Source organism: Diorhabda carinulata, chromosome 6, assembly GCF_026250575.1.
Source record: "Diorhabda carinulata isolate Delta chromosome 6, icDioCari1.1, whole genome shotgun sequence".
Lineage (NCBI taxonomy): Eukaryota > Metazoa > Arthropoda > Insecta > Coleoptera > Chrysomelidae > Diorhabda > Diorhabda carinulata.
Window position 1 is genome coordinate 30,934,676 of NC_079465.1, and position 25,054 is coordinate 30,959,729.

Genomic DNA, 25,054 nt, shown 5'->3' on the forward strand with positions numbered 1-25,054 from the left:
AACGGCGTTGATTGAACGGAAATTCATTATTTAATTCTCAAAAAATTATTATAATGAATCTAATTAAACGTCTACGGGTGCTAAACAAAACATAAATCCGTAGAAAGAAATTTTTTAATGTAACAACACGCCACGCCACGCCACGTCTCGAATATGTGTGCATATACACGCCACGCCACGCAACGTCGATTCACGTGATACATTCGTAAGACGCCACGTGACGACACGCTCATTTTATTCTATAATTTCAAAAAGAAACATTTTCAGTACGTTTTGAAGGGCACTAGTTCGTCTAATGACCTACAGTTGCTAGAAGAACGTGTTGCTGCGGTTTCGCACGACAAAATATAAAGAAAAATTATGAATCGTCGCACGTGGGATAGCGTGGCGTGGCGTGTAATGAGCTGAGTGCGTATTTGATTAAATGGCAAAAACATATGCGAATATAATCGTTACGTAGCGAGGCGTGGCGTGGCGTGTTGCTAGTGGGTCAGTCCATCTACACAATTCCAGCTCGTTGAGATCATTTTCTGGATTAAATATGATATTGATATTGATACAGATGTTTAATTACTGCAGAAATGTTTTTGAACAGTTAAAACATCTAATTGATGGATTAGTTTCATTCGTTTATTATATTATACAGGGTGCAGTATTCAATACGAATCCGCAAATCGATGTTTATGAAAAAATGTATCTATTTAACAGATCACCCTGTAAATTAATAAAGAAGAGCAGTGGACATTTTTCGTATGACCCGTCCTGTATATTTAACATTATCCTTACCTCGTATGGAATAAATTAGATATCAGACAATAGACGAATAGAAAAAACGCGATGGAACCCTTCTCAGCATCTACCGCTCATGCGCGCCGTCTACTGGTTGACAAAAAAAAATATTCGATCGAAGAATCCTCTGAAAAACACAGTGTACGGAGTCAAACAAAAACAGTTTGGGTTTAATCGCATCCGTACGACGACGATTCTCGTTTTATTGTTTCATATAAAAATAAAATAATTTCGGTACGAATCGCGTGTTGGATTTTGTGTTTTTGGTGTATTGACTGAAAGACTGAAAATATGACGGATCTGTGTGCTGAAACGACGGTGGGAAACGAGGAAAAACATTTAAACGGCAATCACAATACAGGTAATGAAACAACGAAATTTAAAAAAAAAATATTTAATAAGAAAATTTGTAATTGACAGTTCGAACCCCCCTCGAAGATGTTAAGTGAGAAAGGGGGTCGTGTGGCATCTTGTTGGACAAGGGATTTTAATTTAATTAATAAAATAAGAATTCGAAGAGGGGTTTGTGAATTTTTTAATAACAAATACCATAGTCAACAGTCTGCAGTTAAGTTTTTGTTGTTTTTTTTTTTCATTATTGAAGAGACAATCTGTATAACATCAATAAGGTCGATTCATTGGCTAAAATCTACGGAAATTTGTTTAAAAAAAAATAATATAAACATAAATAATTGTTTAGTTTTAGTCGATGATTTTAACACATAATAATCTAGATTATAATCGATTTCACAACATTTTGGAAACGATGATCTCATTTTTGTTTTTTTTTTGATAACGTACTTTGCGTTATTTTATAATAATCCGTCAATATTGAAGTAAACACGCAATCGATGCGTGCCATCAGGAATACATAAATAACTAAGAATATAATAAACAAAACATGAAATTAATCAGACTCAAATACGGGGGTTGCTACTTAAATTTTGAGATAGACGAATAGCATCCATTTTGTTTTTGATTCGTGTTGACGTTGATCCTTTTGTAGACTCAATTTTATTTACTCAATTTGAGACGTTGAGACAAACGACTGTTTGTTTTATTTTTGGTATAATTTGTTCTAATATTTTTTTATCAGTTGTTGTTTACATTTTCACGATACATAAATTCGATCGACACGGACGTTTAAATTTAGTTAATGTCATCATTATTTTCACGTCTTTGTTTTTCCAATTGAGGTCGTAATGTTAATTAGAAGCTAAAAAAAATTATAGCCTCGTGAATGAATGTAATTTACTACAATTCGTCAAGAAACGTTTGTTATTCTGAGCAAGATTTATTTCCGAAATACCCTTTTTATTATCAATTTATTACGTACGAGATTTTTACAACCCACAGTGTTTATTTTAAATGATTTAAATTTAAATTTAATGAATTTCAAGGGTGGAAATAAAAGGCGTTGTAACCCTTCTATAAATCTTCCTATATCAGTCCATTATTTGTTAAAAGTTTGACAAATGACGATTAGTTTCTATAGAAAACGGTCTTTAAAAGACAAATGACGGTTAGTTTATGTACAAAACTGTCTGTACACATAAATAAACGTTAGTTTCTGTGATAAAGTGTCTTTAAATGACAAATGACGGTTAGTTTCTGTAGAAAACCGTCTTTAAAAGACAAATGACGGTTAATTTCTGTAAAAAACTGTCTTTAAAAGACAAATGGCGGTTAGTTTCTGTAAAAAACTGTCTTTAAACGACAAATGACGGTTAATTTCTGTAAAAAACTGTCTTTAAATGACAAATGGCGGTTAGTTTCTGTTAAAAAGTGTCTTTAAACGACAAATGACGATTAATTTCTGTAAAAAATTGTCTTTTAATGACAAATGACGGTTAGTTTCTGTAAAAAACTATCTTAAAAGGCAAATGTCGGTTAGTTTCTGTAAAAAACTGTCTGTAATCACAAATGGTGTTTAGTTTCAGTAAAAAAATTTGTCTGTAAATACAAATGACGGTTAGTTTCTGTAGAAAACTGTCTTTAAAAGACAAATGACGGTTAGTTTATGTAAAAAACTGTCTTTAAACGACAAATGACGATTAGTTTCTGTAAAAAACTGTCTTTAAACGACAAATGACGATTAGTTTCTGTAAAAAACTGTCTGTAAACACAAATGACGGTTAATTTCTTAAAAAACTGTCTTTAAATGACAAATGACGGTTAGTTTATGTAAAAAACTGTCTTTAAACGACAAATGACGATTAGTTTCTGTAAAAAACTGTCTGTAAACACAAATGACGGTTAATTTCTTAAAAAACTGTCTTTAAATGACAAATGACGATTAGTTTATGTAGAAAACTGTCTTTAAATGACAATTGACGGTTAGTTTATGTACAAAACTATCTGTAAACATAAATAAAGGTTAGTTTCTGTGAAAAAGTGTCTTTAAATAACAAATGGAGGTTAGTTTCTGTAGAAAACTGTCTTTAAATGACAATTGACGGTTAGTTTATGTACAAAACTATCTATAAACATAAATAAAGGTTAGTTTCTGTGAAAAAGTGTCTTTAAATAACAAATGGAGGTTAGTTTCTGTAGAAAACTGTCTTTAAAAGACAAATGACGGTTAGTTTATGTAAAAAACTGTCTTTAAACACAAATGACGGTTAATTTCTTAAAAAACTGTCTTTAAATGACAAATGACGATTAGTTTATGTAGAAAACTGTCTTTAAATGACAAATGACGGTTAGTTTATGTACAAAACTGTCTGTAAACATAAATAAAGGTTAGTTTCTGTTAAAAAGTGTCTTTAAATGACAAATGACGGTTAGTTTCTGTAGAAAACTGTCTGTAAACACAAATGGTGTTTAGTTTCTGTAAAAAATTGTCTTTTAATGACAAATGACGGTTAGTTTCTGTAAAAAACTATCTTAAAAGGCAAATGACGGTTAGTTTTTGTGAAAAACTGTCTTTAAAAGACAAATGACGGTTAGTTTATGTAGAAAACAAACATTTTTTGGTAGAAAGAGCTTTTTCTGCCAATCATTGTGGATTTAGATTTTTTTCACGATGAAAATTTTGATTATCTTTTCGTCGCTCGGCCAATAATCTGCGTTTAACCTTTACGATGTTGATCCATTTCTGAACGGTACAAATTTATGTGAAGTTTCTATGAAATTTCGGGTTTCTTTTGGAAAATGTCGCCAATTGTTCCGTTAGCGTCCTTTTATTGGTTATTAAGTGATATTTCCAGCGTTTAAAAGACATGACATTTCATTATAACTAATAATTAATTGCTTCAATACGTATGTGTAAACATTAGCAATGTTTATTTTTATCACATTCTATTTTTAAAATTGACTACAGCGGCAACAATTGTTGCATAATGTTTATTTTAAAATAATTTTTACTAACTCGTATTCCAATAAAAAAAAGTTGAATTTATGCAAATTGAATAATAAAAAAAAAACGAAAGTTTGTAGGTTATATACATAGTATCTTAAAAATAAGTAAACAATAATCACGGACTCAGACATACAATTATTTTTGGGACATCCTGTATAGCTGACAATTATTTTATTTCCAGTGATTCATGTTTATGTGAATTTTTCTTAATAAAGGTACATTTTTTGCTATTTCATGTTTTATTAATGCGGTTCTATTATCGTAGAAATGAGTCTTGAATCTATTTTAAACATAATTAGATGTCTGTCCTATATAATGAAGATCTAAACTTCAAAAACTGCGATTTCTACAATTCCACCCAATTATTTTATCAAATACTAGAGGAATTAATTCAAAATTTAATCAGAAACGAAAAAAATCCCATCAACTTTAACAATGATTCTAATTTTTTGAATTGAAATTCAGGTAGAAATTTTTTTCTAAAATTATTTTTAGTTCAGATTAGTCACTGTTGTTAAATCAAAAAAATGTCATTTACACTTGGACTAAATTCAAAAAGGATCCCAGCAAGTTTATTTATAGAAAGCTGATAAATTTTAGATTTGATAAAAGGATGATGGAACGGTTTTATCAAAATTGAATTTATTCAGGTAGATTTTTTTCTATAATGAAAATTAAAAATATAAAATTAATTAAATCAACTCCAATCCCCATTATTGGTATATACGAGGACAGTTCGATAAAAATTCCATTCGATACAGTGGACTATTAGTTTCTGTAAAAAACTGTCTTTGAAAGACAAATGACGATTAGTTTCTGTAAAAAACTGTCTTTAAATGACAAATGTCGGTTAGTTTCTGTAAAAAACTGTCTTTAAATGACAAATGACGGTTAGTTTCTGTAAAAAACTATCTTAAAAGGCAAATGACGGTTAGTTTCTCTAGAAAACTGTCTTTAAATGACAAATGACGGTTAGTTTCTGTAGAAAACTGTCTTTAAATGGCAAATGACGGTTAGTTTCTGTAAAAAACTGTCTTTGAAAGACAAATGACGATTAGTTTCTGTAAAAAACTGTCTTTAAATGGCAAATGACGATTAGTTTCTGTAGAAAACTGTCTTTAAATGGCAAATGACGGTTAGTTTCTGTAAAAAACTGTCTTTAAATGACAAATGACGGTTAGTTTCTGTAAAAAACTATCTTAAAAGGCAAATGACGGTTAGTTTCTCTAGAAAACTGTCTTTAAATGACAAATGACGGTTAGTTTCTGTAGAAAACTGTCTTTAAATGGCAAATGACGGTTAGTTTCTGTAAAAAACTGTCTTTAAATGACAAATGACGGTTAGTTTTTGTAAAAAACTGTCTTAAAAGGCAATTGGCGGTTAGTTTCTCTAGAAAACTGTCTTTAAATGACAAATGACGGTTAGTTTCTGTATAAAACTGTCTTTAAATGACAAATGACGGTTAGTTTCTGTAGAAAACTGTCTTTAAATGGCAAATGACGGTTAGTTTATGTACAAAACTGTCTTAAAAGGCAATTGGCGGTTAGTTTCTGTAGAAAACTGTCTTTAAATGACAAATGTCGGTTAGTTTCTGTAGAAAACTGTCTTTAAATGACAAATGTCGGTTAGTTTCTGTAGAAAACTGTCTTTAAATGACAAATGACGGTTAGTTTATGTACAAAACTGTCTTTAAAAGACAAATGGCGGTTAGTTTTTGTAAAAAACTGTCTTAAAAGGCAATTGGCGGTTAGTTTCTGTAGAAAACTGTCTTTAAATGACAAATGACGGTTAGTTTCTGTAAAAAACTGTCTTTAAATGACAAATGTCGGTTAGTTTCTGTAAAAAACTGTCTTTAAATGACAAATGACGGTTAGTTTCTGTAAAAAACTGTCTTTAAATGACAAATGACGGTTAGTTTATGTACAAAACTGTCTTAAAAGGCAATTGGCGGTTAGTTTCTGTAAAAAACTGTCTTTAAATGACAAATGTCGGTTAGTTTCTGTAGAAAACTGTCTTTAAATGACAAATGTCGGTTAGTTTCTGTAAAAAACTGTCTTTAATTGACAAATGTCGGTTAGTTTCTGTATAAAACTGTCTTTAAATGACAAATGTCGATTAGTTTCTGTAAAAAACTGTCTTAAAAGGCAATTGGCGGTTAGTTTCTGTAGAAAACTGTCTTTAAATGACAAATGTCGATTAGTTTCTGTAAAAAACTGTCTTTAAATGACAAATGTCGGTAAGTTTCTGTAGAAAACTGTCTTTAAATGACAAATGTCGGTTAGTTTCTGTAGAAAACTGTCTTTAAATGACAAATGTCGGTTAGTTTCAGTAAAAACCTGTCTTTAAATGACAAATGTCGGTAAGTTTCTGTAAAAAACTGTCTTTAAATGACAAATGACGGTTAGTTTATGTACAAAACTGTCTTTAAACGACATATGACGGTTAGTTTCTGTAGAAAACTGTCTTTAAATGACAAATGACAGTTAGTTTCTGTAAGAAACTATCTTAAAAGGCAAATGACGGTTAGTTTCTGTAGAAAACTGTCTTTAAATGACAAATGTCGGTTAGTTTCTGTAAAAAACTGTCTTTAATTGACAAATGTCGGTTAGTTTCTGTATAAAACTGTCTTTAAATGACAAATGTCGATTAGTTTCTGTAAAAAACTGTCTTAAAAGGCAATTGGCGGTTAGTTTCTGTAGAAAACTGTCTTTAAATGACAAATGTCGATTAGTTTCTGTAAAAAACTGTCTTTAAATGACAAATGTCGGTAAGTTTCTGTAGAAAACTGTCTTTAAATGACAAATGTCGGTTAGTTTCTGTAGAAAACTGTCTTTAAATGACAAATGTCGGTTAGTTTCAGTAAAAACCTGTCTTTAAATGACAAATGTCGGTAAGTTTCTGTAAAAAACTGTCTTTAAATGACAAATGACGGTTAGTTTCTGTAAAAAACTGTCTTTAAATGACAAATGTCGGTTAGTTTCTGTAAAAAACTGTCTTTAAATGACAAATGACGGTTAGTTTCTGTAAAAAACTGTCTTTAAATGACAAATGACGGTTAGTTTATGTACAAAACTGTCTTAAAAGGCAATTGGCGGTTAGTTTCTGTAAAAAACTGTCTTAAAAGACAACTGACTTTATGTATTTGTAAACGACACTCTCTAAAGAGACATGAAGGTTTGTTTATGTGAAAGACAGTCTCTAAAGACAGGATGGTTTGTTTTTTATATTTATTTCATTAAAACGAGTTCACCAAATGACCGATTTACACTGATATTATGTACCGAAAGGCAGATAATATTCGAAGTGGGAAGAATTTAGAGCGTGTAGGCAATTTAATAAACACGCGGAAGCGGCGGCGAACGCTCGTAAATTACCGGCAATCCGTCCCTGTCAAGGCTATCTAAGTTGAAAATCTAGGACGCTCCCCGAAACGCTATTATCAAATTTAAAACAAATAAATAGCATATGGGAGAAACCTACGCCGTTGTTTTACTGATTTAATTCGAAAGGCACACCCACATCGCGCCGCCAAATACACACAACAATCTAAATGACCAACTTCATCATATATCATCTTCTTAATTTTTAATAGTATCGTCAATCAGCAATGAAGGATCAATCGAGTAGAAAAGTCAAGGACACCGATTCAACCGAATGAACACACAGTTTGTTTAAAGAGACTTGACGTAATAGTATTTTAACACCCCTCGAAGTGTTTCGATGACCAAATTACCGTCTTCAGAGACTTAAGACTGTGTTTACCTTCAGTAGTGTAAACAGTGTGTTCGGTAGGACATAATTTTAGCGAATGAATCCGTATTATTCGGTAGGAAACGCACACCCCGTATACGTAGGCTAATAACATTATGAATTATGTCGAAATATTTTGTTTATTTATCTGTATTTTGCATTAAAATGAAAGTTATAGTTTTGGAAAATGGATTCTAATCACGATCGTATCGATTAATAGATTTTTTTCTTATATAAAATCAAGCGTATCATTTATATTTAAACGTCAACGATCGAGACGGTTGAATTTAATATTTTAAAACCCCAAAAGGGTTAAAAGTTGAAACGAATGATTTTATTGAGCGCGTGTCGTCTGGCAATAAATTATTATTAAGTAGAAAGATAAATCTCGAAAAGGAAAATTATAATCTCGAATTTTTTATCATGAAAATGTTGTTATAAATAAAATATTCCGAAATAATCGACCCCCAAACGAAAATAATATATTTTTCTTGGATCTACCCAACTTATTCACCTGATCTTACACTGTGTGAGTTTTATCTATTCTACGTCTTTCCTAAATCGACACCGAAAGCAAAATTTGTGTTTGTCGAAGTTGTGAAAAAAGTAACAGACAAAAAAATGGTGGAAAATTCATAAATTCGAAAAAAATGATAAATTAAAATACGTAAAATCGAAATAAAATGACTTTAATACATTTTGGTGACGTTCCTTATCTAGAAAAATCATTTCGATTGACCGGTCTATTTATATTTTCCTTATTGCTTGTACTAAATCATTTGTGTTAATGTGTTAATAATGATGATCGTTTATGAAAGTTTTTTCCATTATATTAAAAATAAATTATTTTTAACATACTAGAAACAATCTTATCAATTTATGTGTCGGAAAAACGGTTTTTTTTTTATGAAAATCTTTCAGCGCGATGTAGTTGTCGCGATAATACCCCTATAAGATTAATTTTCTAGAACTTAACTGTAGAAAACTATCAATTATTAATAATTGATAATAAACAGTAGCGTGTTAATAATAATTTTGTGCGGTTTCCAAAATTTTGTTGTTGTTATTTACGTCGTCGTCGAGGCACCTACACCAGATATATAACTTTTCTCATAGCCGCGATATTATCATTCCTAAATGTTGTTTTAGAAACGAAAGGGACTAGATCGGGTGAATATAATGGATTGTCGAATATTTTTCGATTTATCGCAATCTGTAACGATCCGAATTTTTTTTGACTATTTGGTATTTAAATTAAATTGTCTTTAACTGTCTTTAAATGACAAATGTCGGTTAGTTTCTGTAGAAAACTGTCTTTAAATGACAAATGTCGGTAAGTTTCTGTAGAAAACTGTCTTTAAATGACAAATGTCGGTTAGTTTCTGTAAAAAACTGTCTTTAAATGACAAATGTCGGTAAGTTTCTGTAGAAAACTGTCTTTAAATGACAAATGTCGGTTAGTTTCTGTAATAAACTGTCTTTAAATGACAAATGTCGGTTAGTTTCAGTAAAAACCTGTCTTTAAATGACAAATGTCGGTAAGTTTCTGTAGAAAACTGTCTTTAAATGACAAATGTCGGTTAGTTTCTGTAAAAAACTGTCTTTAAATGATAAATGTCAGTTAGTTTCTGTAAAAAGCTGTCTTTAAATGACAAATGTCGGTAAGTTTCTGTAGAAAACTGTCTTTAAATGACAAATGTCGGTTAGTTTCTGTAGAAAACTGTCTTTAAATGACAAATGTCGGTTAGTTTCTGTAAAAAACTGTCTTTAAATGACAAATGTCGGTAAGTTTCTGTAGAAAACTGTCTTTAAATGACAAATGTCGGTTAGTTTCTGTAAAAAACTGTCTTTAAATGATAAATGTCGGTTAGTTTCTGTAGAAAACTGTCTTTAAATGACAAATGTCGGTAAGTTTCTGTAGAAAACTGTCTTTAAATGACAAATGTCGGTTAGTTTCTGTAGAAAACTGTCTTTAAATGACAAATGTCGGTTAGTTTCTGTAAAAAACTGTCTTTAAATGACAAATGTCGGTAAGTTTCTGTAGAAAAATGTCTTTAAATGACAAATGTCGGTTAGTTTCTGTAAAAAACTGACATTAAATGATAAATGTCGGTTAGTTTATGTAAAAAGCTGTCTTTAAATGACAAATGTCGGTAAGTTTCTGTAGAAAACTGTCTTTAAATGACAAATGTCGGTTAGTTTCTGTAGAAAACTGTCTTTAAATGACAAATGTCGGTTAGTTTCTGTAAAAAACTGTCTTTAAATGATAAATGTCGGTTAGTTTCTGTAGAAAACTGTCTTTAAATGACAAATGTCGGTAAGTTTCTGTAGAAAACTGTCTTTAAATGACAAATGTCGGTAAGTTTCTGTAGAAAACTGTCTTTAAATGACAAATATCGGTTAGTTTCTGTAAAAAACTGTCTTTAAATGACAAATGTCGGTAAGTTTCTGTAGAAAACTGTCTTTAAATGACAAATGTCGGTTAGTTTCTGTAATAAACTGTCTTTAAATGACAAATGTCGGTTAGTTTCAGTAAAAACCTGTCTTTAAATGACAAATGTCGGTTAGTTTCTGTAGAAAACTGTCTTTAAATGACAAATGTCGGTAAGTTTCTGTAGAAAACTGTCTTTAAATGATAAATGTCGGTTAGTTTCTGTAGAAAACTGTCTTTAAATGACAAATGTCGGTAAGTTTCTGTAGAAAACTGTCTTTAAATGACAAATGTCGGTTAGTTTCTGTAGAAAACTGTCTTTAAATGATAAATGTCGGTTAGTTTCTGTAGAAAACTGTCTTTAAATGACAAATGTCGGTTAGTTTCAGTAAAAACCTGTCTTTAAATGACAAATGTCGGTTAGTTTCTGTAGAAAACTGTCTTTAAATGACAAATGTCGGTAAGTTTCTGTAGAAAACTGTCTTTAAATGATAAATGTCGGTTAGTTTCTGTAGAAAACTGTCTTTAAATGACAAATGTCGGTTAGTTTCTGTAGAAAACTGTCTTTAAATGACAAATGTCGGTTAGTTTCTGTAGAAAACTGTCTTTAAATGATAAATGTCGGTTAGTTTCTGTAAAAAACTGTCTTTAAATGACAAATGTCGGTTAGTTTCTGTAGAAAACTGTCTTTAAATGACAAATGTCGGTTAGTTTCTGTAAAAAACTGTCTTTAAATGACAAATGTCGGTAAGTTTCTGTAGAAAACTGTCTTTAAATGATAAATGTCGGTTAGTTTCTGTAGAAAACTGTCTTTAAATGACAAATGTCGGTAAGTTTCTGTAGAAAACTGTCTTTAAATGACAAATGTCGGTTAGTTTCTGTAGAAAACTGTCTTTAAATGACAAATGTCGGTTAGTTTCTGTAAAAAACTGTCTTTAAATGACAAATGTCGGTAAGTTTCTGTAGAAAACTGTCTTTAAATGACAAATGTCGGTTAGTTTCTGTAGAAAACTGTCTTTAAATGATAAATGTCGGTTAGTTTCTGTAAAAAACTGTCTTTAAATGACAAATGTCGGTTAGTTTCTGTAGAAAACTGTCTTTAAATGACAAATGTCGGTTAGTTTCTGTAAAAAACTGTCTTTAAATGACAAATGTCGGTAAGTTTCTGTAGAAAACTGTCTTTAAATGATAAATGTCGGTTAGTTTCTGTAGAAAACTGTCTTTAAATGACAAATGTCGGTAAGTTTCTGTAGAAAACTGTCTTTAAATGACAAATGTCGGTTAGTTTCTGTAGAAAACTGTCTTTAAATGACAAATGTCGGTTAGTTTCTGTAAAAAACTGTCTTTAAATGACAAATGTCGGTAAGTTTCTGTAGAAAACTGTCTTTAAATGACAAATGTCGGTTAGTTTCTGTAGAAAACTGTCTTTAAATGACAAATGTCGGTTAGTTTCTGTAAAAAACTGTCTTTAAATGACAAATGTCGGTAAGTTTCTGTAGAAAACTGTCTTTAAATGACAAATGTCGGTTAGTTTCTGTAAAAAACTGACATTAAATGATAAATGTCGGTTAGTTTATGTAAAAAGCTGTCTTTAAATGACAAATGTCGGTAAGTTTCTGTAGAAAACTGTCTTTAAATGACAAATGTCGGTTAGTTTCTGTAGAAAACTGTCTTTAAATGACAAATGTCGGTTAGTTTCTGTAAAAAACTGTCTTTAAATGATAAATGTCGGTTAGTTTCTGTAAAAAGCTGTCTTTAAATGACAAATGTCGGTAAGTTTCTATAGAAAACTGTCTTTAAATGACAAATGTCGGTAAGTTTCTGTAGAAAACTGTCTTTAAATGACAAATGTCGGTTAGTTTCTGTAAAAAACTGACTTTAAATGATAAATGTCGGTTAGTTTATGTAAAAAGCTGTCTTTAAATGACAAATGTCGGTAAGTTTCTGTAGAAAACTGTCTTTAAATGACAAATGTCGGTTAGTTTCTGTAGAAAACTGTCTTTAAATGACAAATGTCGGTTAGTTTCTGTAAAAAACTGTCTTTAAATGATAAATGTCGGTTAGTTTCTGTAAAAAGCTGTCTTTAAATGACAAATGTCGGTAAGTTTCTGTAAAAAACTGTCTTTAAATGACAAATGTCGGTAAGTTTCTGTAGAAAACTGTCTTTAAATGACAAATGTCGGTTAGTTTCTGTAAAAAACTGTCTTTAAATGACAAATGTCGGTTAGTTTCTGTAGAAAACTGTCTTTAAATGACAAATGTCGGTTAGTTTCTGTAGAAAACAGTCTTAAAGGCAATTGGCGGTTAGTTTCTGTAGAAAACTGTATTTAAATGACAAATGACGGTTAGTTTCTGTAAAAAACTGTCTTTAATTGACAAATGTCGGTTAGTTTCTGTATAAAACTGTCTTTAAATGACAAATGTCGATTAGTTTCTGTAAAAAACTGTCTTAAAAGGCAATTGGCGGTTAGTTTCTGTAGAAAACTGTTTTTAAATGACAAATGACGGTTAGTTTCTGTAGAAAACTGTCTTAAAAGGCAATTGGCGGTTAGTTTCTGTAGAAAACTGTCTTAAAAGGCAATTGGCGGTTAGTTTCTGTAGAAAACTGTCTTTAATTGACAAATGTCGGTTAGTTTCTGTATAAAACTGTCTTTAAATGACAAATGTCGATTAGTTTCTGTAAAAAACTGTCTTAAAAGGCAATTGGCGGTTAGTTTCTGTAGAAAACTGTTTTTAAATGACAAATGACGGTTAGTTTCTGTAGAAAACTGTCTTAAAAGGCAATTGGCGGTTAGTTTCTGTAGAAAACTGTCTTAAAAGGCAATTGGCGGTTAGTTTCTGTAGAAAACTGTCTTTAAATGACAAATGTCGGTTAGTTTCTGTAGAAAACTGTCTTTAAATGACAAATGTCGGTTAGTTTCTGTAGAAAACTATCAATTATTAATAATTGATAATAAACAGTAGCGTGTTAATAATAATTTTGTGCGATTTCCAAAATTTTTTTGTTGTTATTTACGTCGTCGTCGAGGCACCCACACCAGATATCTAACTTTTCTCATAGCCGCGATATTATCATTCCTAATTGTTGTTTTAGAAACGAAAGGGACTAGATCGGGCGAATATAATGGATTGTCGAATATTTTTCGATTTATCGCAATCTGTAAATTTTTTTTTGACGATTTGGTATTTGAAATAAATTGTTGTACCGCCTATGTGCTATGGAGGAGGTTGTCGATCGATGGAACTTCAGCGCAGAAGGTGGAAATGCTTTTCCAGTCGAATCGGTCAGTGTTAAACACGACGTAGTGAAACACCCTTCGGTTGTTTTTATTTTCGATCCCTTACCAGCTTTTGTGTGAGTGAATTGGTAATAAGGTAACAATGAAATAGCGCCATTATAGCTTCTTAGCTTTATTTTTATAATCGAACACGAGTAAGATTCGTATAAAGGAATTGGAATTTATTGGTTCTATACGAAATTACTTATTTCAATTTAGTTTATCGAATACGCAAATTTTATTTGCGTGCGATGATGGTTTTGGAAGTACTTGGTCTAATAAAGAAAATTTTGGGAAAGAAATTGATTTAATTTTCAACTTTTAGCTCCGTACACGTTTCCCAATAAGTTCTAAACCGTCAAGGTCCTCGAAATAGCCATTAACTGTCACCATTTTTGGAAAATCGTTTAGGGAACAAAAGATAATTCGAGGGTGCTAAATCTGGCGAATAGTGTGCTTGAGGTAGCAATGAAAATTCCCGAAAAACTTCGCCTGCAGATGGAGCGGTTTTCGGCTTCTTTGGAGCCGGACCATTGCTTTGATTGCTCCATAGTATGTCTGCTAGTTCATGCACTAAATCGACGATCATCCAGTACCCCATTTGTTTCTGGATCAGACCTGGCACTTCTTGTACCATCCTCGTACTAAAACTAAAGTTTTGTCATTCAAAATGAACTGCGATGGCTTTTAAACGTCCAGAATTCGAAAATTCCAAGTCTTTCCAGTTAATTAATATAAAATTTTACAAGGTCATCATTTTCAGTATAATATTTGAATATTTTAGATTCTTGGAGTTGAAATATGTGTCACAACGAAAGCACTGATATATCGTGCGACGTTTTATCTAATACTCAATCTTTAGAGTTATTTAAACTTTCACTTGCTTGGTAACTTTGAAATTAACGAGCAGTAAGTTTAGAGTGAAGAAAGTACAACTAATCGCTATACATGATCAAGTTTACGTTCGTCAGATGAGGTCCCTTTTTGTTAAATCGGTCCTGATACTTCGGTATTAAATCTCATCGACCACAAAACAACGTCCACCCATTTTTCGACCAAGTTTCGATGTCATTGAAGTTTCCAGGCCGATTCGTGGTACGAGAAAGAAATTTTTTCGATTGTTTCAAATCCAAAAATCTTTAATTCATGACTTTGATTTCTTCGATGCAGTCCCGGGGCTCTGTTATCTCACAAACTATCCAAACGCCCTTTGATTTTCAAAAATAAGACATCTCGATGAGGATGGCGTAAGAAAAAAAGTTAAACGGTTAATTTGGACCCAGAACCGAAAGCCTGTAATTCCCCGTTTACTTTCCTAGATGTGCAGTGTTGTCAAATTGTATAAAATCATAGATTCGGTAAAAACTAGCTCGACTGTTACAAGTCTAGTAGACAATTAATAAAATTGAAGAAACATAGATCAAGTTTACGTTCGTCAGATGAGGTCCCTTTTTGTTAAATCGGTCCTGATACTTCGGTATTAAATCTCATCGACCACAAAACAACGTCCACCCATTTTTCGACCACGTTTCGATGTCATTGAAGTTTCCAGGCCGATTCGTGGTACGAGAAAGAAATTTTTTCGATTGTTTCAAATCCAAAAATCTTTATTTCATGTCTCTGATTTCTTCTAGTTTTCCCGTTTCTTTATTACCGTGACTTGATGGCTTTCTGGTTAATCTTTGTTGTTTAGTTCCATCGATTTTGAAGATTCGATGCAGTCCCCTATCTCACAAAGTATCCAAACGCCGTTAGATTTTCAAAAATAAGTTAAACGGTTAATTTGGACCCAGAACCGAAAGCCTGTAACCCCCCGAAACTATTTTTTCTATTAAAATCGAAGAAACGTAGAATTTGTTGAAGTGGAGCGTTTGCCAAGTGCTGCAATAGATGAAATTACTTCTTTAGCTTAAATCTGAACGTGGTAACGATAAAAACTGTTGTATATCTATGAAAGGGGACTTATTAACTTACTTTACTTTAAATATACGACATGCATAAAAGCCTCACGCTTCTGGTAGATCATATCACGTGATATAAAGCACAGTTTTATACATTTAGTTAATTGGTACAAAGAAAAAGTTGTAGTAGACGGTAGAGCACTAGTTTTGTTATAAAAAATATGTAAAAAAAAATAATTTTTGTTATTGTTAGATAATGTCAGAACAGCCTCTACCCAACGGCCCTACAACTGACATAAATTCGTCAAAAAATGAAGTTAGAGAAATGGTAAGATATTCCGAAATTAGTGAAATCCATGATGATCGATTAGAAACGTTGAAGAAAGTTCTAGAAACTTCTGGAACGATCCAGAAATTCCTAGAACGCAATTTTTTCATATCTTAAAACTACGAATACGTCAAATTTTTATAATATACCCACCCCGTATATTCCTATAGTGCTCGAAATGTATTATTTCGAACCAGGTGGCACTGTCACCAAAAGTTTTATACGACCCGTACCTTTTTTTATTCTTTCGCCGATTTATAAAAGAAAAAAAAAATCGATGTTTTTGTGTGAGAGAGGCACTGACTGACATACATTTTCCAAATAACGCAATCAAATAAAAAGATACGAGGGCGGTTCATATATTTACGAGAGGAAATATGAACTGAGTTGAACCGACGCGAGGACAAGGTTGATAGCAACCAAATTCATAATATTATTAAACATTTCAAAGTAAGTTATGGTATATTTAGGAATTTACTAAACAAACTTTTGAAATTAGTCTCGAATATCAAAAACGCGTCAATATTTGACAGTTTAAATACAGCAGACAGCAGTCGAGGGTAGTGGGGGGATAGTAAAACAAACAAATTTCGATAACTTAAACATCAACTAAACTATAAATATCGAAAGATTAAACTTCTCCTTTGGTTTCGTGTACTTACAGCAGGGAGAAGGTTTTGGTTTTTCCCAAAATCAGGTATAATTGGTTACTTGGAATTCCACGGGTCGGTGGACTCGACTAAAACATACAGACGCGCCATCTACAGGGTTTTGTCTCGATCAAAAACGCGTACGAATCGAATTTGATTGTTGGTATCCCTTAAGAGGATTAAAATCGAGATTTGATCACATATAATTTGAAAAATATTAACAAACCACCGTAATTTTCACTTCGTTAAGTTGTCGTGCCACACAACCATTACGTATAGTCTAAAATTCCACCCCCTTTCGAATCACGTTTAAAAATAGATCAAGGATAGGTCAGTCTTTGGAAAATGAATAAATCAAAATCGTTTAAAACGCTTTTTTACGTCGTTATTCAGGATGTCGCCCTATAAACTTACACCACCGATCAAAACTTTGTTTATTATTATTCTTAAACTGTGAATATACTTCTTGTTGATATTTATGATTGTAGTTTAGTCCTCACGAGACGCTGTTTTTTTTTTTTTACTTAGCCAAAATCGCAACAAAAAGGCCAAGGATCCCCGCCGATCCAACCGCCAGGTCCCCCGATAAACACACAACGCCCCCTATACAGAATCGATAGCAAAAGCAACTTTCCTTACCGACCGCCGTTTCCCAATCAACCCCAACAACAATTCCTTCCGCCAAGAACACCGATACAACGACCTCCGGGATCTCAGCAGATTCCTCAAGGTCAAACTTTTGCGACGAATCAACCGAGACCCAACTTCAGACCAAACTTCTCTCCGTTTCCCCGACGACCTCCCGGTATATTTCAACAACGTTCCGTACCGGGATTTGGTAACGTTAGACCGTTCGTACCGGAAGGAGGTATAGTTAGATCTCAAACTCTGGATCCGACAGAGATTGATCGATCTAAAAATGACGATAACAAAATTAATAATCCGCCGAGGGATTTTATCAAGCCGCCCTCCATAGCCGCCATGAACAACAGGAGTTACAGTTTGAGTTCGAACCCGCCGGAAACGACGGCGGAATCTAAAGAAGAAACTAGGAGGAAATCGGTCAGCAGCGTGGAAAGTTACGGAGAAGGTAGACCGTCTTCTAGACAAAGCTCCGATTCCAATGAAAATTTAGAGGAAGTTCCTTCCAGGCCGGAATCTAGATCCACCTCGAGGATGAATAAGATCGTGGAAGATGAAGATAAATCGCAGAGCTCCTTGACGGAGGTATCGCAAAAAAGCGTCGATATCAGCCCTAACGGTAGCTCTAAATCTCCGATAAATAAAACAGAAGAAAGTACGACACCAAGTCGAGCATTTATACAGGAAAATATCAACGAAGCACCACCTTCCGTAAAGCAAGAAAAACGTTTGGACTTGGAGGAAGCTAAATCGACAACTAAAGGTTATTATTTTCAAATTTAATTCAATTTCAATTCCTCCTAAACGTGTCTTAATTGATTTTTTTTTTGTTTGTTTCAGAAGGTGATAACGATAGTGGAGTGGATGAGTCTACACAAGGAAACGTAAGTATTATTTTAGTTAAATTATCGATTTTGAAATTTAGAAAGCCACAACGAACTCCAACAAGACCTGCATGAGAAGTACCACTCACAAAGTTTTTGTATCTAGTTCCGGAAAGGGTTTGAATTGCATCTCCAACTGGTCGAACTCTAAGACGTCCTGGTTAACTCTGGATAGCCATTTTTTGGTCTCCAAGTACATTCTATAACGTCTCAAAAATAATTCATTCATTTCATTGAAGTACTACTCATGTTGAGAACCTAAAAAATATTTTTAATTGGTTTTTATCGCCTTTAGAATCGCGTGGGACAGTGAAGGTGTTCAAATATATGTTTTACAGGACCAAGCTGCTAACGGCGACGGCAGATCGGCCAGAAAAAGTTCGAAATCGAGGACGTCGACGTCTACGCCAGTAGCTAGATCTTTGTCAAGAGGATCCAAGTCACCCAGCTTGAAAAGTCCAGATTCAAATGCTACTACACCAGGTTCAACTAGCGAAAAGAAAAGTAAGACCTTTAATTCATATATTACTCACCGAATAGTCCCTAGAATTAGCAAAACAGTCATCTAATTAATTAAACATACACATCAAATTTAACCTGTTCGATTTGTACTTTGTTTACAGAACTTCCTATGAACAAAATTCAAGTGGGTAATGCGCCGTCCCCTAATTTGAAAGTCGTCAAATCCAAAATCGGTTCGTTGGAGAATGCGAACTACAAACCTGGAGGCGGTAACGTCAAAATAGAAAATAAAAAAATAGAATTCAAAGTTGCGCCAAGAATAGAAGCCAAAAATGAAAAATACACACCCAGAAGTGGGGAGAAGAAGGTAACTTTTTTTTCACTTGTCATCTGTCATTGTTTCTTTAGTGCCTATCGGCACCTTATGGATGTGTGATTGTTTTTATCTTAGAAAAGCACTTTAGGCAGATAATTTATTTTACTATATAGACTAAAATTTCGAATAACACTCAGTATTGCTTAAAAAACAAAAAAAAACTATTTCGTATTCTGTCGTTATTGTTCAAATTAATCCAATCATGATTTTGATCATCGACAAATAATGATCAATTTCGTTTATCAAATGTTACGTTTTATCTATGATCCTTTCTTACGAATAGTGTAGGTTTGTGGTTTTTATGACTCGATATGAAAAAAAACGTATCGGTATTTTAATTTTGTGTGTAATCCGTATATTGATTAACCGTTTATAACTCAATTGAAACAGAAATAACACGGAAAACCTATAATGTTATAAATTATAATTCGCGATCAGCTGATAAGTGATCGATCTGTTTTACGATCATAGTTTCTTGTCATATGTCAATTGTCATGTATATGTAACGTTTATTATAAGTTGTATTTAATAATTGTTATATATTATCCATTTATATTTTATTATTTTCACGTATTCCTGTATTTTGTGTATCTTTGCTCAATATCTTATAGATAGTACATCAAAAATTACAATGGAACGCGAAATCCAAAATAGGTTCGTTAGAAAACGCTACGCACAAACCCAAAGGAGGCGACAAAAAGATAGAATCGATAAAGTTGGATTTTAAAGAAAAAGCAAAACCGAAAGTTGGATCCAAAGATAACATTAAACATCAACCCGGAGGTGGAGATATAAAGGTAAGCGAAATAAAATATTTAAAATTGTATTTATTAAATTACGCATTTACTTGATCAGCCAGAGGATATATTGGAGGATAAAGACGAGAAAATTACACACAAAATTGGCAAAAATGTCAAAGTGAGTAAATAAATCAATGAACATGAAGCATATTTACCCACTTTTGTAATACACACGTATTTGTTAACTTTAGATCACTTATAGAACACGTTTTCACTATATAGACCGCTAATTTTTAAGCATTAAAGAATTGATTGTTATAAATTATATATTTTCGTCTTTTTTATTAATTTTCGGAAAAGAATTCTACTTTCAAATGATTTTCTATAAAAAATATAGAAAGGTACAGTGGGGTTGATAACTACTATTGGACAGGTATAGACTGGTTCAGGGAAATCAACTGTTGGATGCGTGGCGTTCTTATGGGAACCTATGTTGGGTTAATTCATGCCATATATAAGGGCTACACTCTCATATTTTACCAGCTACTCTTTCCAATACCATACAAAAGTCTACTATCGAGATATTCATGTTTTGTAATATTTTGCCTCATCAGGAGAAATCACATTTTAGATTCTTTTTATATTTAATGTGAATTCGATTCCACAGTTTTTTGTCTTTTGTTGAGGGAGTTATTGTGTTGTTAGATTGAGAACCGGAAAATAGAAATCAAAGCCGGTAGCAAAATTGGTTCTCTTGACAACGTCAAATATAAACCAGGTGGTGGTGATAAGAAAATATTTGATGATAAGGATTATTTGAGGCAAATGTCAGGTGTATCTAGTATGGAACATTCTCTGTCAACATCTCAGGTAAGTGGATAATTATAGGAATAGTGCCCGATCAAAACTTCGTATTTCTAGGTTATGTTTATAAAAATGTGGTAAAAGGCTTTTCTTACATTTATTTTCCAATTTTCATGATTGTAAAATGAAAGCAAGACAAATTCAATTGTTTACTATCACAAATTGTTTTTTCCAATATTCTAATTGAAACATAACCTCAAAATGCAAAACTTTTCCCAGTTTGAGGTAATTCTATTTGATTTTGTGAAAAAATCTGACAACAATGTCCAGTCTCAATCAACTTTATCTTTAAAATGTTCTCGAAATTCTCGATAACCTCATCACTCCAAAAGCTGACAGTCGACAATCACTCAAACCTGCAGGGAAATTTAGTACTTGTGGAGTAAGGAGGCTGTGGGAAAATTCCTCAGAATTAATTATAGTATTGGAAAGCAAAAAAATTTGGCCAAATCACAGGGCACATAGATGTCTGTCCCTATTAGGGAGGAAAACCCTTGGATTTAACTTAGTAAAAGAGCCTTGCTTTTGAGCTGGTGAGGTCCTGAGGATTCTCCTATTTTGGAGAACTGTTTTTAGAAAAATAAGTTGTCAGATTTTTTTAGCAATCCTCTCGACAAAAAATATACGATTTTCCATTAATTTATGACAAAAAAATTTGGAAAATAATTCCTATAATTTATTCGGTACATTTTTTGATTTACAGGTTCCAGAATATCTTTATACATTCTATTGATATTAATATCATCATTTTCATCTTCTAAGGTATCATTTTTTTCCGATAACTTTACAATAACATTTATACTAACATAAATTCAACTGTTTGTGATTTTGGTTGGACTATACTTCAACTTTAAGGTTACTATTGTTTCAAATCAAATGATTTTTCAATCACGCCTCGTATATGAAAGTATATATCAACTTGATTGATAATTTATTATCTATATATCTAACAAATTTCCATGAATTTCAAATTATACTGCACAAAAAAATTTCAAATTTTGTCTGATAAATGTTTTGAGTCCTAAAATATCACCAGAATCTCAAACTGGTCTTTTTTAGAAGGAGGCTAGGCATTTTGAGGTAAAAATGATGATAGTGACTTGGAACCATTCGAATGAAATGATTTAAACGATTTTATAAGATCTGGGGTTGTATTTTGGCATTTAAAAACTAAAATTTCTTATTATCACACAAAATAACGAAATATTTATAATTGAAATGAATAAGATGACTTTATATTGATGAAGGATTAACCTGATATAATGGGATAATAAAACTACCTTTCTATTGAATCCTGTTTATTCATAGACAAAACAAAACTAAAAGTTTGTCTATTCACATGAATATTGAGTTAACAATCTTACAAGACTATTTTTTGGCCTTTTTTGGGAATCTAGGTAAAAGTCAGGGTGAGAAATTTCATACCAGGACTTTTTTAGAATGAAAGGAAGCTGAGAGGCTATTGAAACGCACATATTATGTTTTACTATCATCGGAGTATCCAGAAAATCTCTTAGCCTTTAATTTCAGTCAGAAAATAGGGATAATATCTAAATATATAGGGTGCTGATATAAAAAACAAGTTTTAATCAAATCGTTTTTGACTATTGATCCAAAACATAATTTCTACAAAAATTGAACAATCATTTAATTGATAGATAAAAATTCTCCTCTAGTCTTTGATTTCGTAAAAATTTTTTCTTTCTTTTCATATATTTCATTCTAATGACAGTATTTTATGACAAATTGTAAAAATTCAATATATTTTATTTAAAACTTACTTTCGTTTTATGCCGTAAAATCCCAACACAGCTGCTCGATTTCCTCTCCAATCGAATGTACGAGGTGTTTCTCAATTTACATAAAAATTCGGGAGAAATACACTTTTATCATACATCAAATTTATAAAGGAATCACTTTTTTTATTTCCTGAACTTTTCGACACAAATTCACAACACCTCGTATATTAACTATAACATTTTCGACGTTAATCATCATCTTTTCATGTTTACTTAATCACTAACCACTTTTAACAGATCGTTATAACAATTCAAACTATTTTTCTTTTTTGGAATGAAATTAACTCTGATCGCATGTTAGATAGAAATTAAAACAGCACCAGTAGTAGGTTTTCAAAATTTCGATGTAAACCCAAACTACACTTTCCTTCTCATCAAAACTCGAAACTTTGTGTCTTTACAATTAAAACTTTGACTAGATATCATTATTTTTCCCCTAAAACACGATCTTTTGCAGTCTGTAATATTCATTTAGGACGAAAATTGTGATTATTTGCTTAAAACTAAATTACAACCAATTTTAACTCTACAACAATATGGAAGTCTTGTGAAGTTGGTTTAAAATAAAGTTCTAAATGTGACAGAGTCAGAACTGAATTTACAGCTACTTAATTTCAAACTGACTACTTACCTAAGCAGAAATATTTCAATTGTATAGAAAAAAAAAAAGAAGAAGCGTTTGACGTTTCGTTATATCTTTAACCATTTTGTGTAGTTTTTATTTGAATTTCGATGACTTTAGTGTAGTTTTGAAGTAAAATTTTCTTATCACCGATGATTTTGTAGTAATTAATAGCAAATTCGTAGTTATTATATACACATCGAAACGTACGTATTCACTTATTTTATTTTTTCTTTCTGTTTTGCTAGAATTCGATACCTTCACAGCCAGACAAAGCACCAGTTGCAGATGAAAATTTGAATCAAGAACATTAATTTATCGTAAAAGTTTTGTTTATAATTTTATACGGAGGTCGTTGTTTGTAATAATATAGAGACGTGTTAAGATGAATATTGAAAAAAAAAATAATTTTGTCACTGAAACTAAAGTTTTAGATGCACTTTTGGAATAACCATAAAAGGAATAATGTAAATTTAAAATTAACCATAGTTTACACTAATATTTATTCACTAAATAGAACAGAAATCGATGTTTTGCTCCTCTTGAAACATTTTTTTTATATATAAAATAAATGAACTTTGCAGATTAAAATGAAGAATTTTTGTCCTGTTTTTTGCTGTAAAATTTTGTAATTTCTAATTATTTTCACAAAGAAACCATCTATAGGGCATCAGATCAAATTTTGTGGTCAAAAATCCCATTTGCTCTGTTTTTTTTTCAAATTAAAAGTGTTTTCCTGCTATAAAATTGGTTATTTCCCAATTTCAGGTAATACATCCAAAAGGGAACCATAAAAAAATTTCAGGATAAGGTTATAAAATTGCCTATTTCTTGTTTATTTAAACTAATTTCCCTTAATTTTTCTCCAAAAGAAAACAATTAAAAAATTACGAGGCACTGTTATTAAAATCCACTTTTTCATTTTAATTTTTCATATGTTTTGTTATTTAAGAATTTTGAAAGTTTAAAAATGATTAAATTTATACTAATAGTTGACCGTACACCCTTTACTTTAAGGGCAAAGTTGATTAAATCTCAAAATTCGCTTACTGAATCTAATCAAGTACTTAAATCATGATTCTGATATAATTTTAGATAGTTTCGAGGGGTTAGAACACGTATGAATGGTTGCCTACCTAATCAAAACACAATTTTAACAAATGAACGTTAAAAGGGAGCTAAATTTCTATTTATTTAGTGACTATGGATATAAAAATATCTTCATCATCTAAATGTATACATAATCACGTAATCTGGAATTAGTTTTTTGGTGTTGTGATAGATATGTGACCAAAAAGAAATTTAACCTTTTTTTCCCAATTATAAAACCTGTTGAAATAATTTTTATTTCTAAGGTGGTTTTTAGCAATATTGAATTTACATATGAAAATTCTACACGTCTACACTGAAAAAATTTTTTAAAATACAAGTATCTAAATGATTACAAAAAAAATGTATTTCACGCTTTAAAATAATATGTCTCATTTCTATTTTTTTGAATTGAGGACTTAAAAATAATTGTACGTTTTCTTAGATCATTTCTTATTCCTTTTTTACATTTCTAATAAAAACAATGTAATAGAGATTATTAATGATAAATTAATAATAAAGAACTAATTAACATAAACGTTTTTTAATTGATTTCTATCTAATTTCTTGGTTTTTTTTTATCAAAAATGTATATTGAACATAAATATTTTTACTGGAAGAATGAAGAATTATTCAAGCAAACTACGTAAAAAATTGTTGGTAAGAATTGATCTAAGTAAACTTTTTTCGAAGTAATTTTTATTTTAATATATTTGTAAGGCATTTTTCACAAGTGCTATTTCCACTATATATTTTCTATTCCTATTTTGTAATTTTTTTGGAATATTGTTAATTTAAATAAACTTTGCATATATTACAAGTAGTCGCTTTAATGATAGAGAGCACCGTAAACAAATCACATGTAGGATAGAACACGTAAGTATTTTTTTTATTATTATTTTAAAAACGTAGGGCTTCGATGACGTTTATTTTGACCATAAATAGTACAGCCACGTGGTACAAAACGTGCACTTCAGTTGTTTCAATCAGTAATTGGGATGATATACAACCCAATACACGTGGGGGGCTTTATCGATGTTTGTTTTTACCCCCAAGTGACTAAATCCCAAATAATCTTTTGTAAACTT

The 25,054-nt window shown here is 31.5% G+C and overlaps 1 protein-coding gene and 1 long non-coding RNA gene across 3 annotated transcripts; one reads left to right on the forward strand and one right to left on the reverse strand.

Annotated features, from left to right (window-relative positions):
* Positions 1-1,167: 1,167 nt before the first annotated feature.
* On the reverse strand, positions 1,168-18,359 carry LOC130895582 (uncharacterized). Its single transcript, XR_009059475.1, has 2 exons — positions 18,104-18,359; positions 1,168-1,438 (listed from the first exon to the last, which is right to left on the reverse strand). It is a non-coding gene; the product is annotated as an uncharacterized LOC130895582 (long non-coding RNA).
* LOC130895564 (microtubule-associated protein 4-like) lies at positions 13,539-24,786 on the forward strand. 2 transcript variants are annotated; one of them, XM_057802928.1, is made up of 9 exons: positions 13,539-15,838; positions 17,017-17,893; positions 17,971-18,014; positions 18,353-18,518; positions 18,638-18,843; positions 19,464-19,649; positions 20,298-20,462; positions 21,160-21,218; positions 23,126-24,786. In XM_057802928.1, exons 1-8 carry the CDS (start codon positions 15,767-15,769, stop codon positions 21,187-21,189), a joined length of 1,746 nt encoding a protein of 581 aa, XP_057658911.1. In that variant the 5' UTR covers positions 13,539-15,766; the 3' UTR covers positions 21,190-21,218; positions 23,126-24,786. The 2 variants fall into 2 exon arrangements, with proteins under 2 accessions (XP_057658911.1, XP_057658910.1); XM_057802927.1 differs by lacking the exon at positions 21,160-21,218 and having other exon boundaries at positions 13,547-15,838.
* The last annotated feature ends 268 nt before the right edge of the window (positions 24,787-25,054 follow it).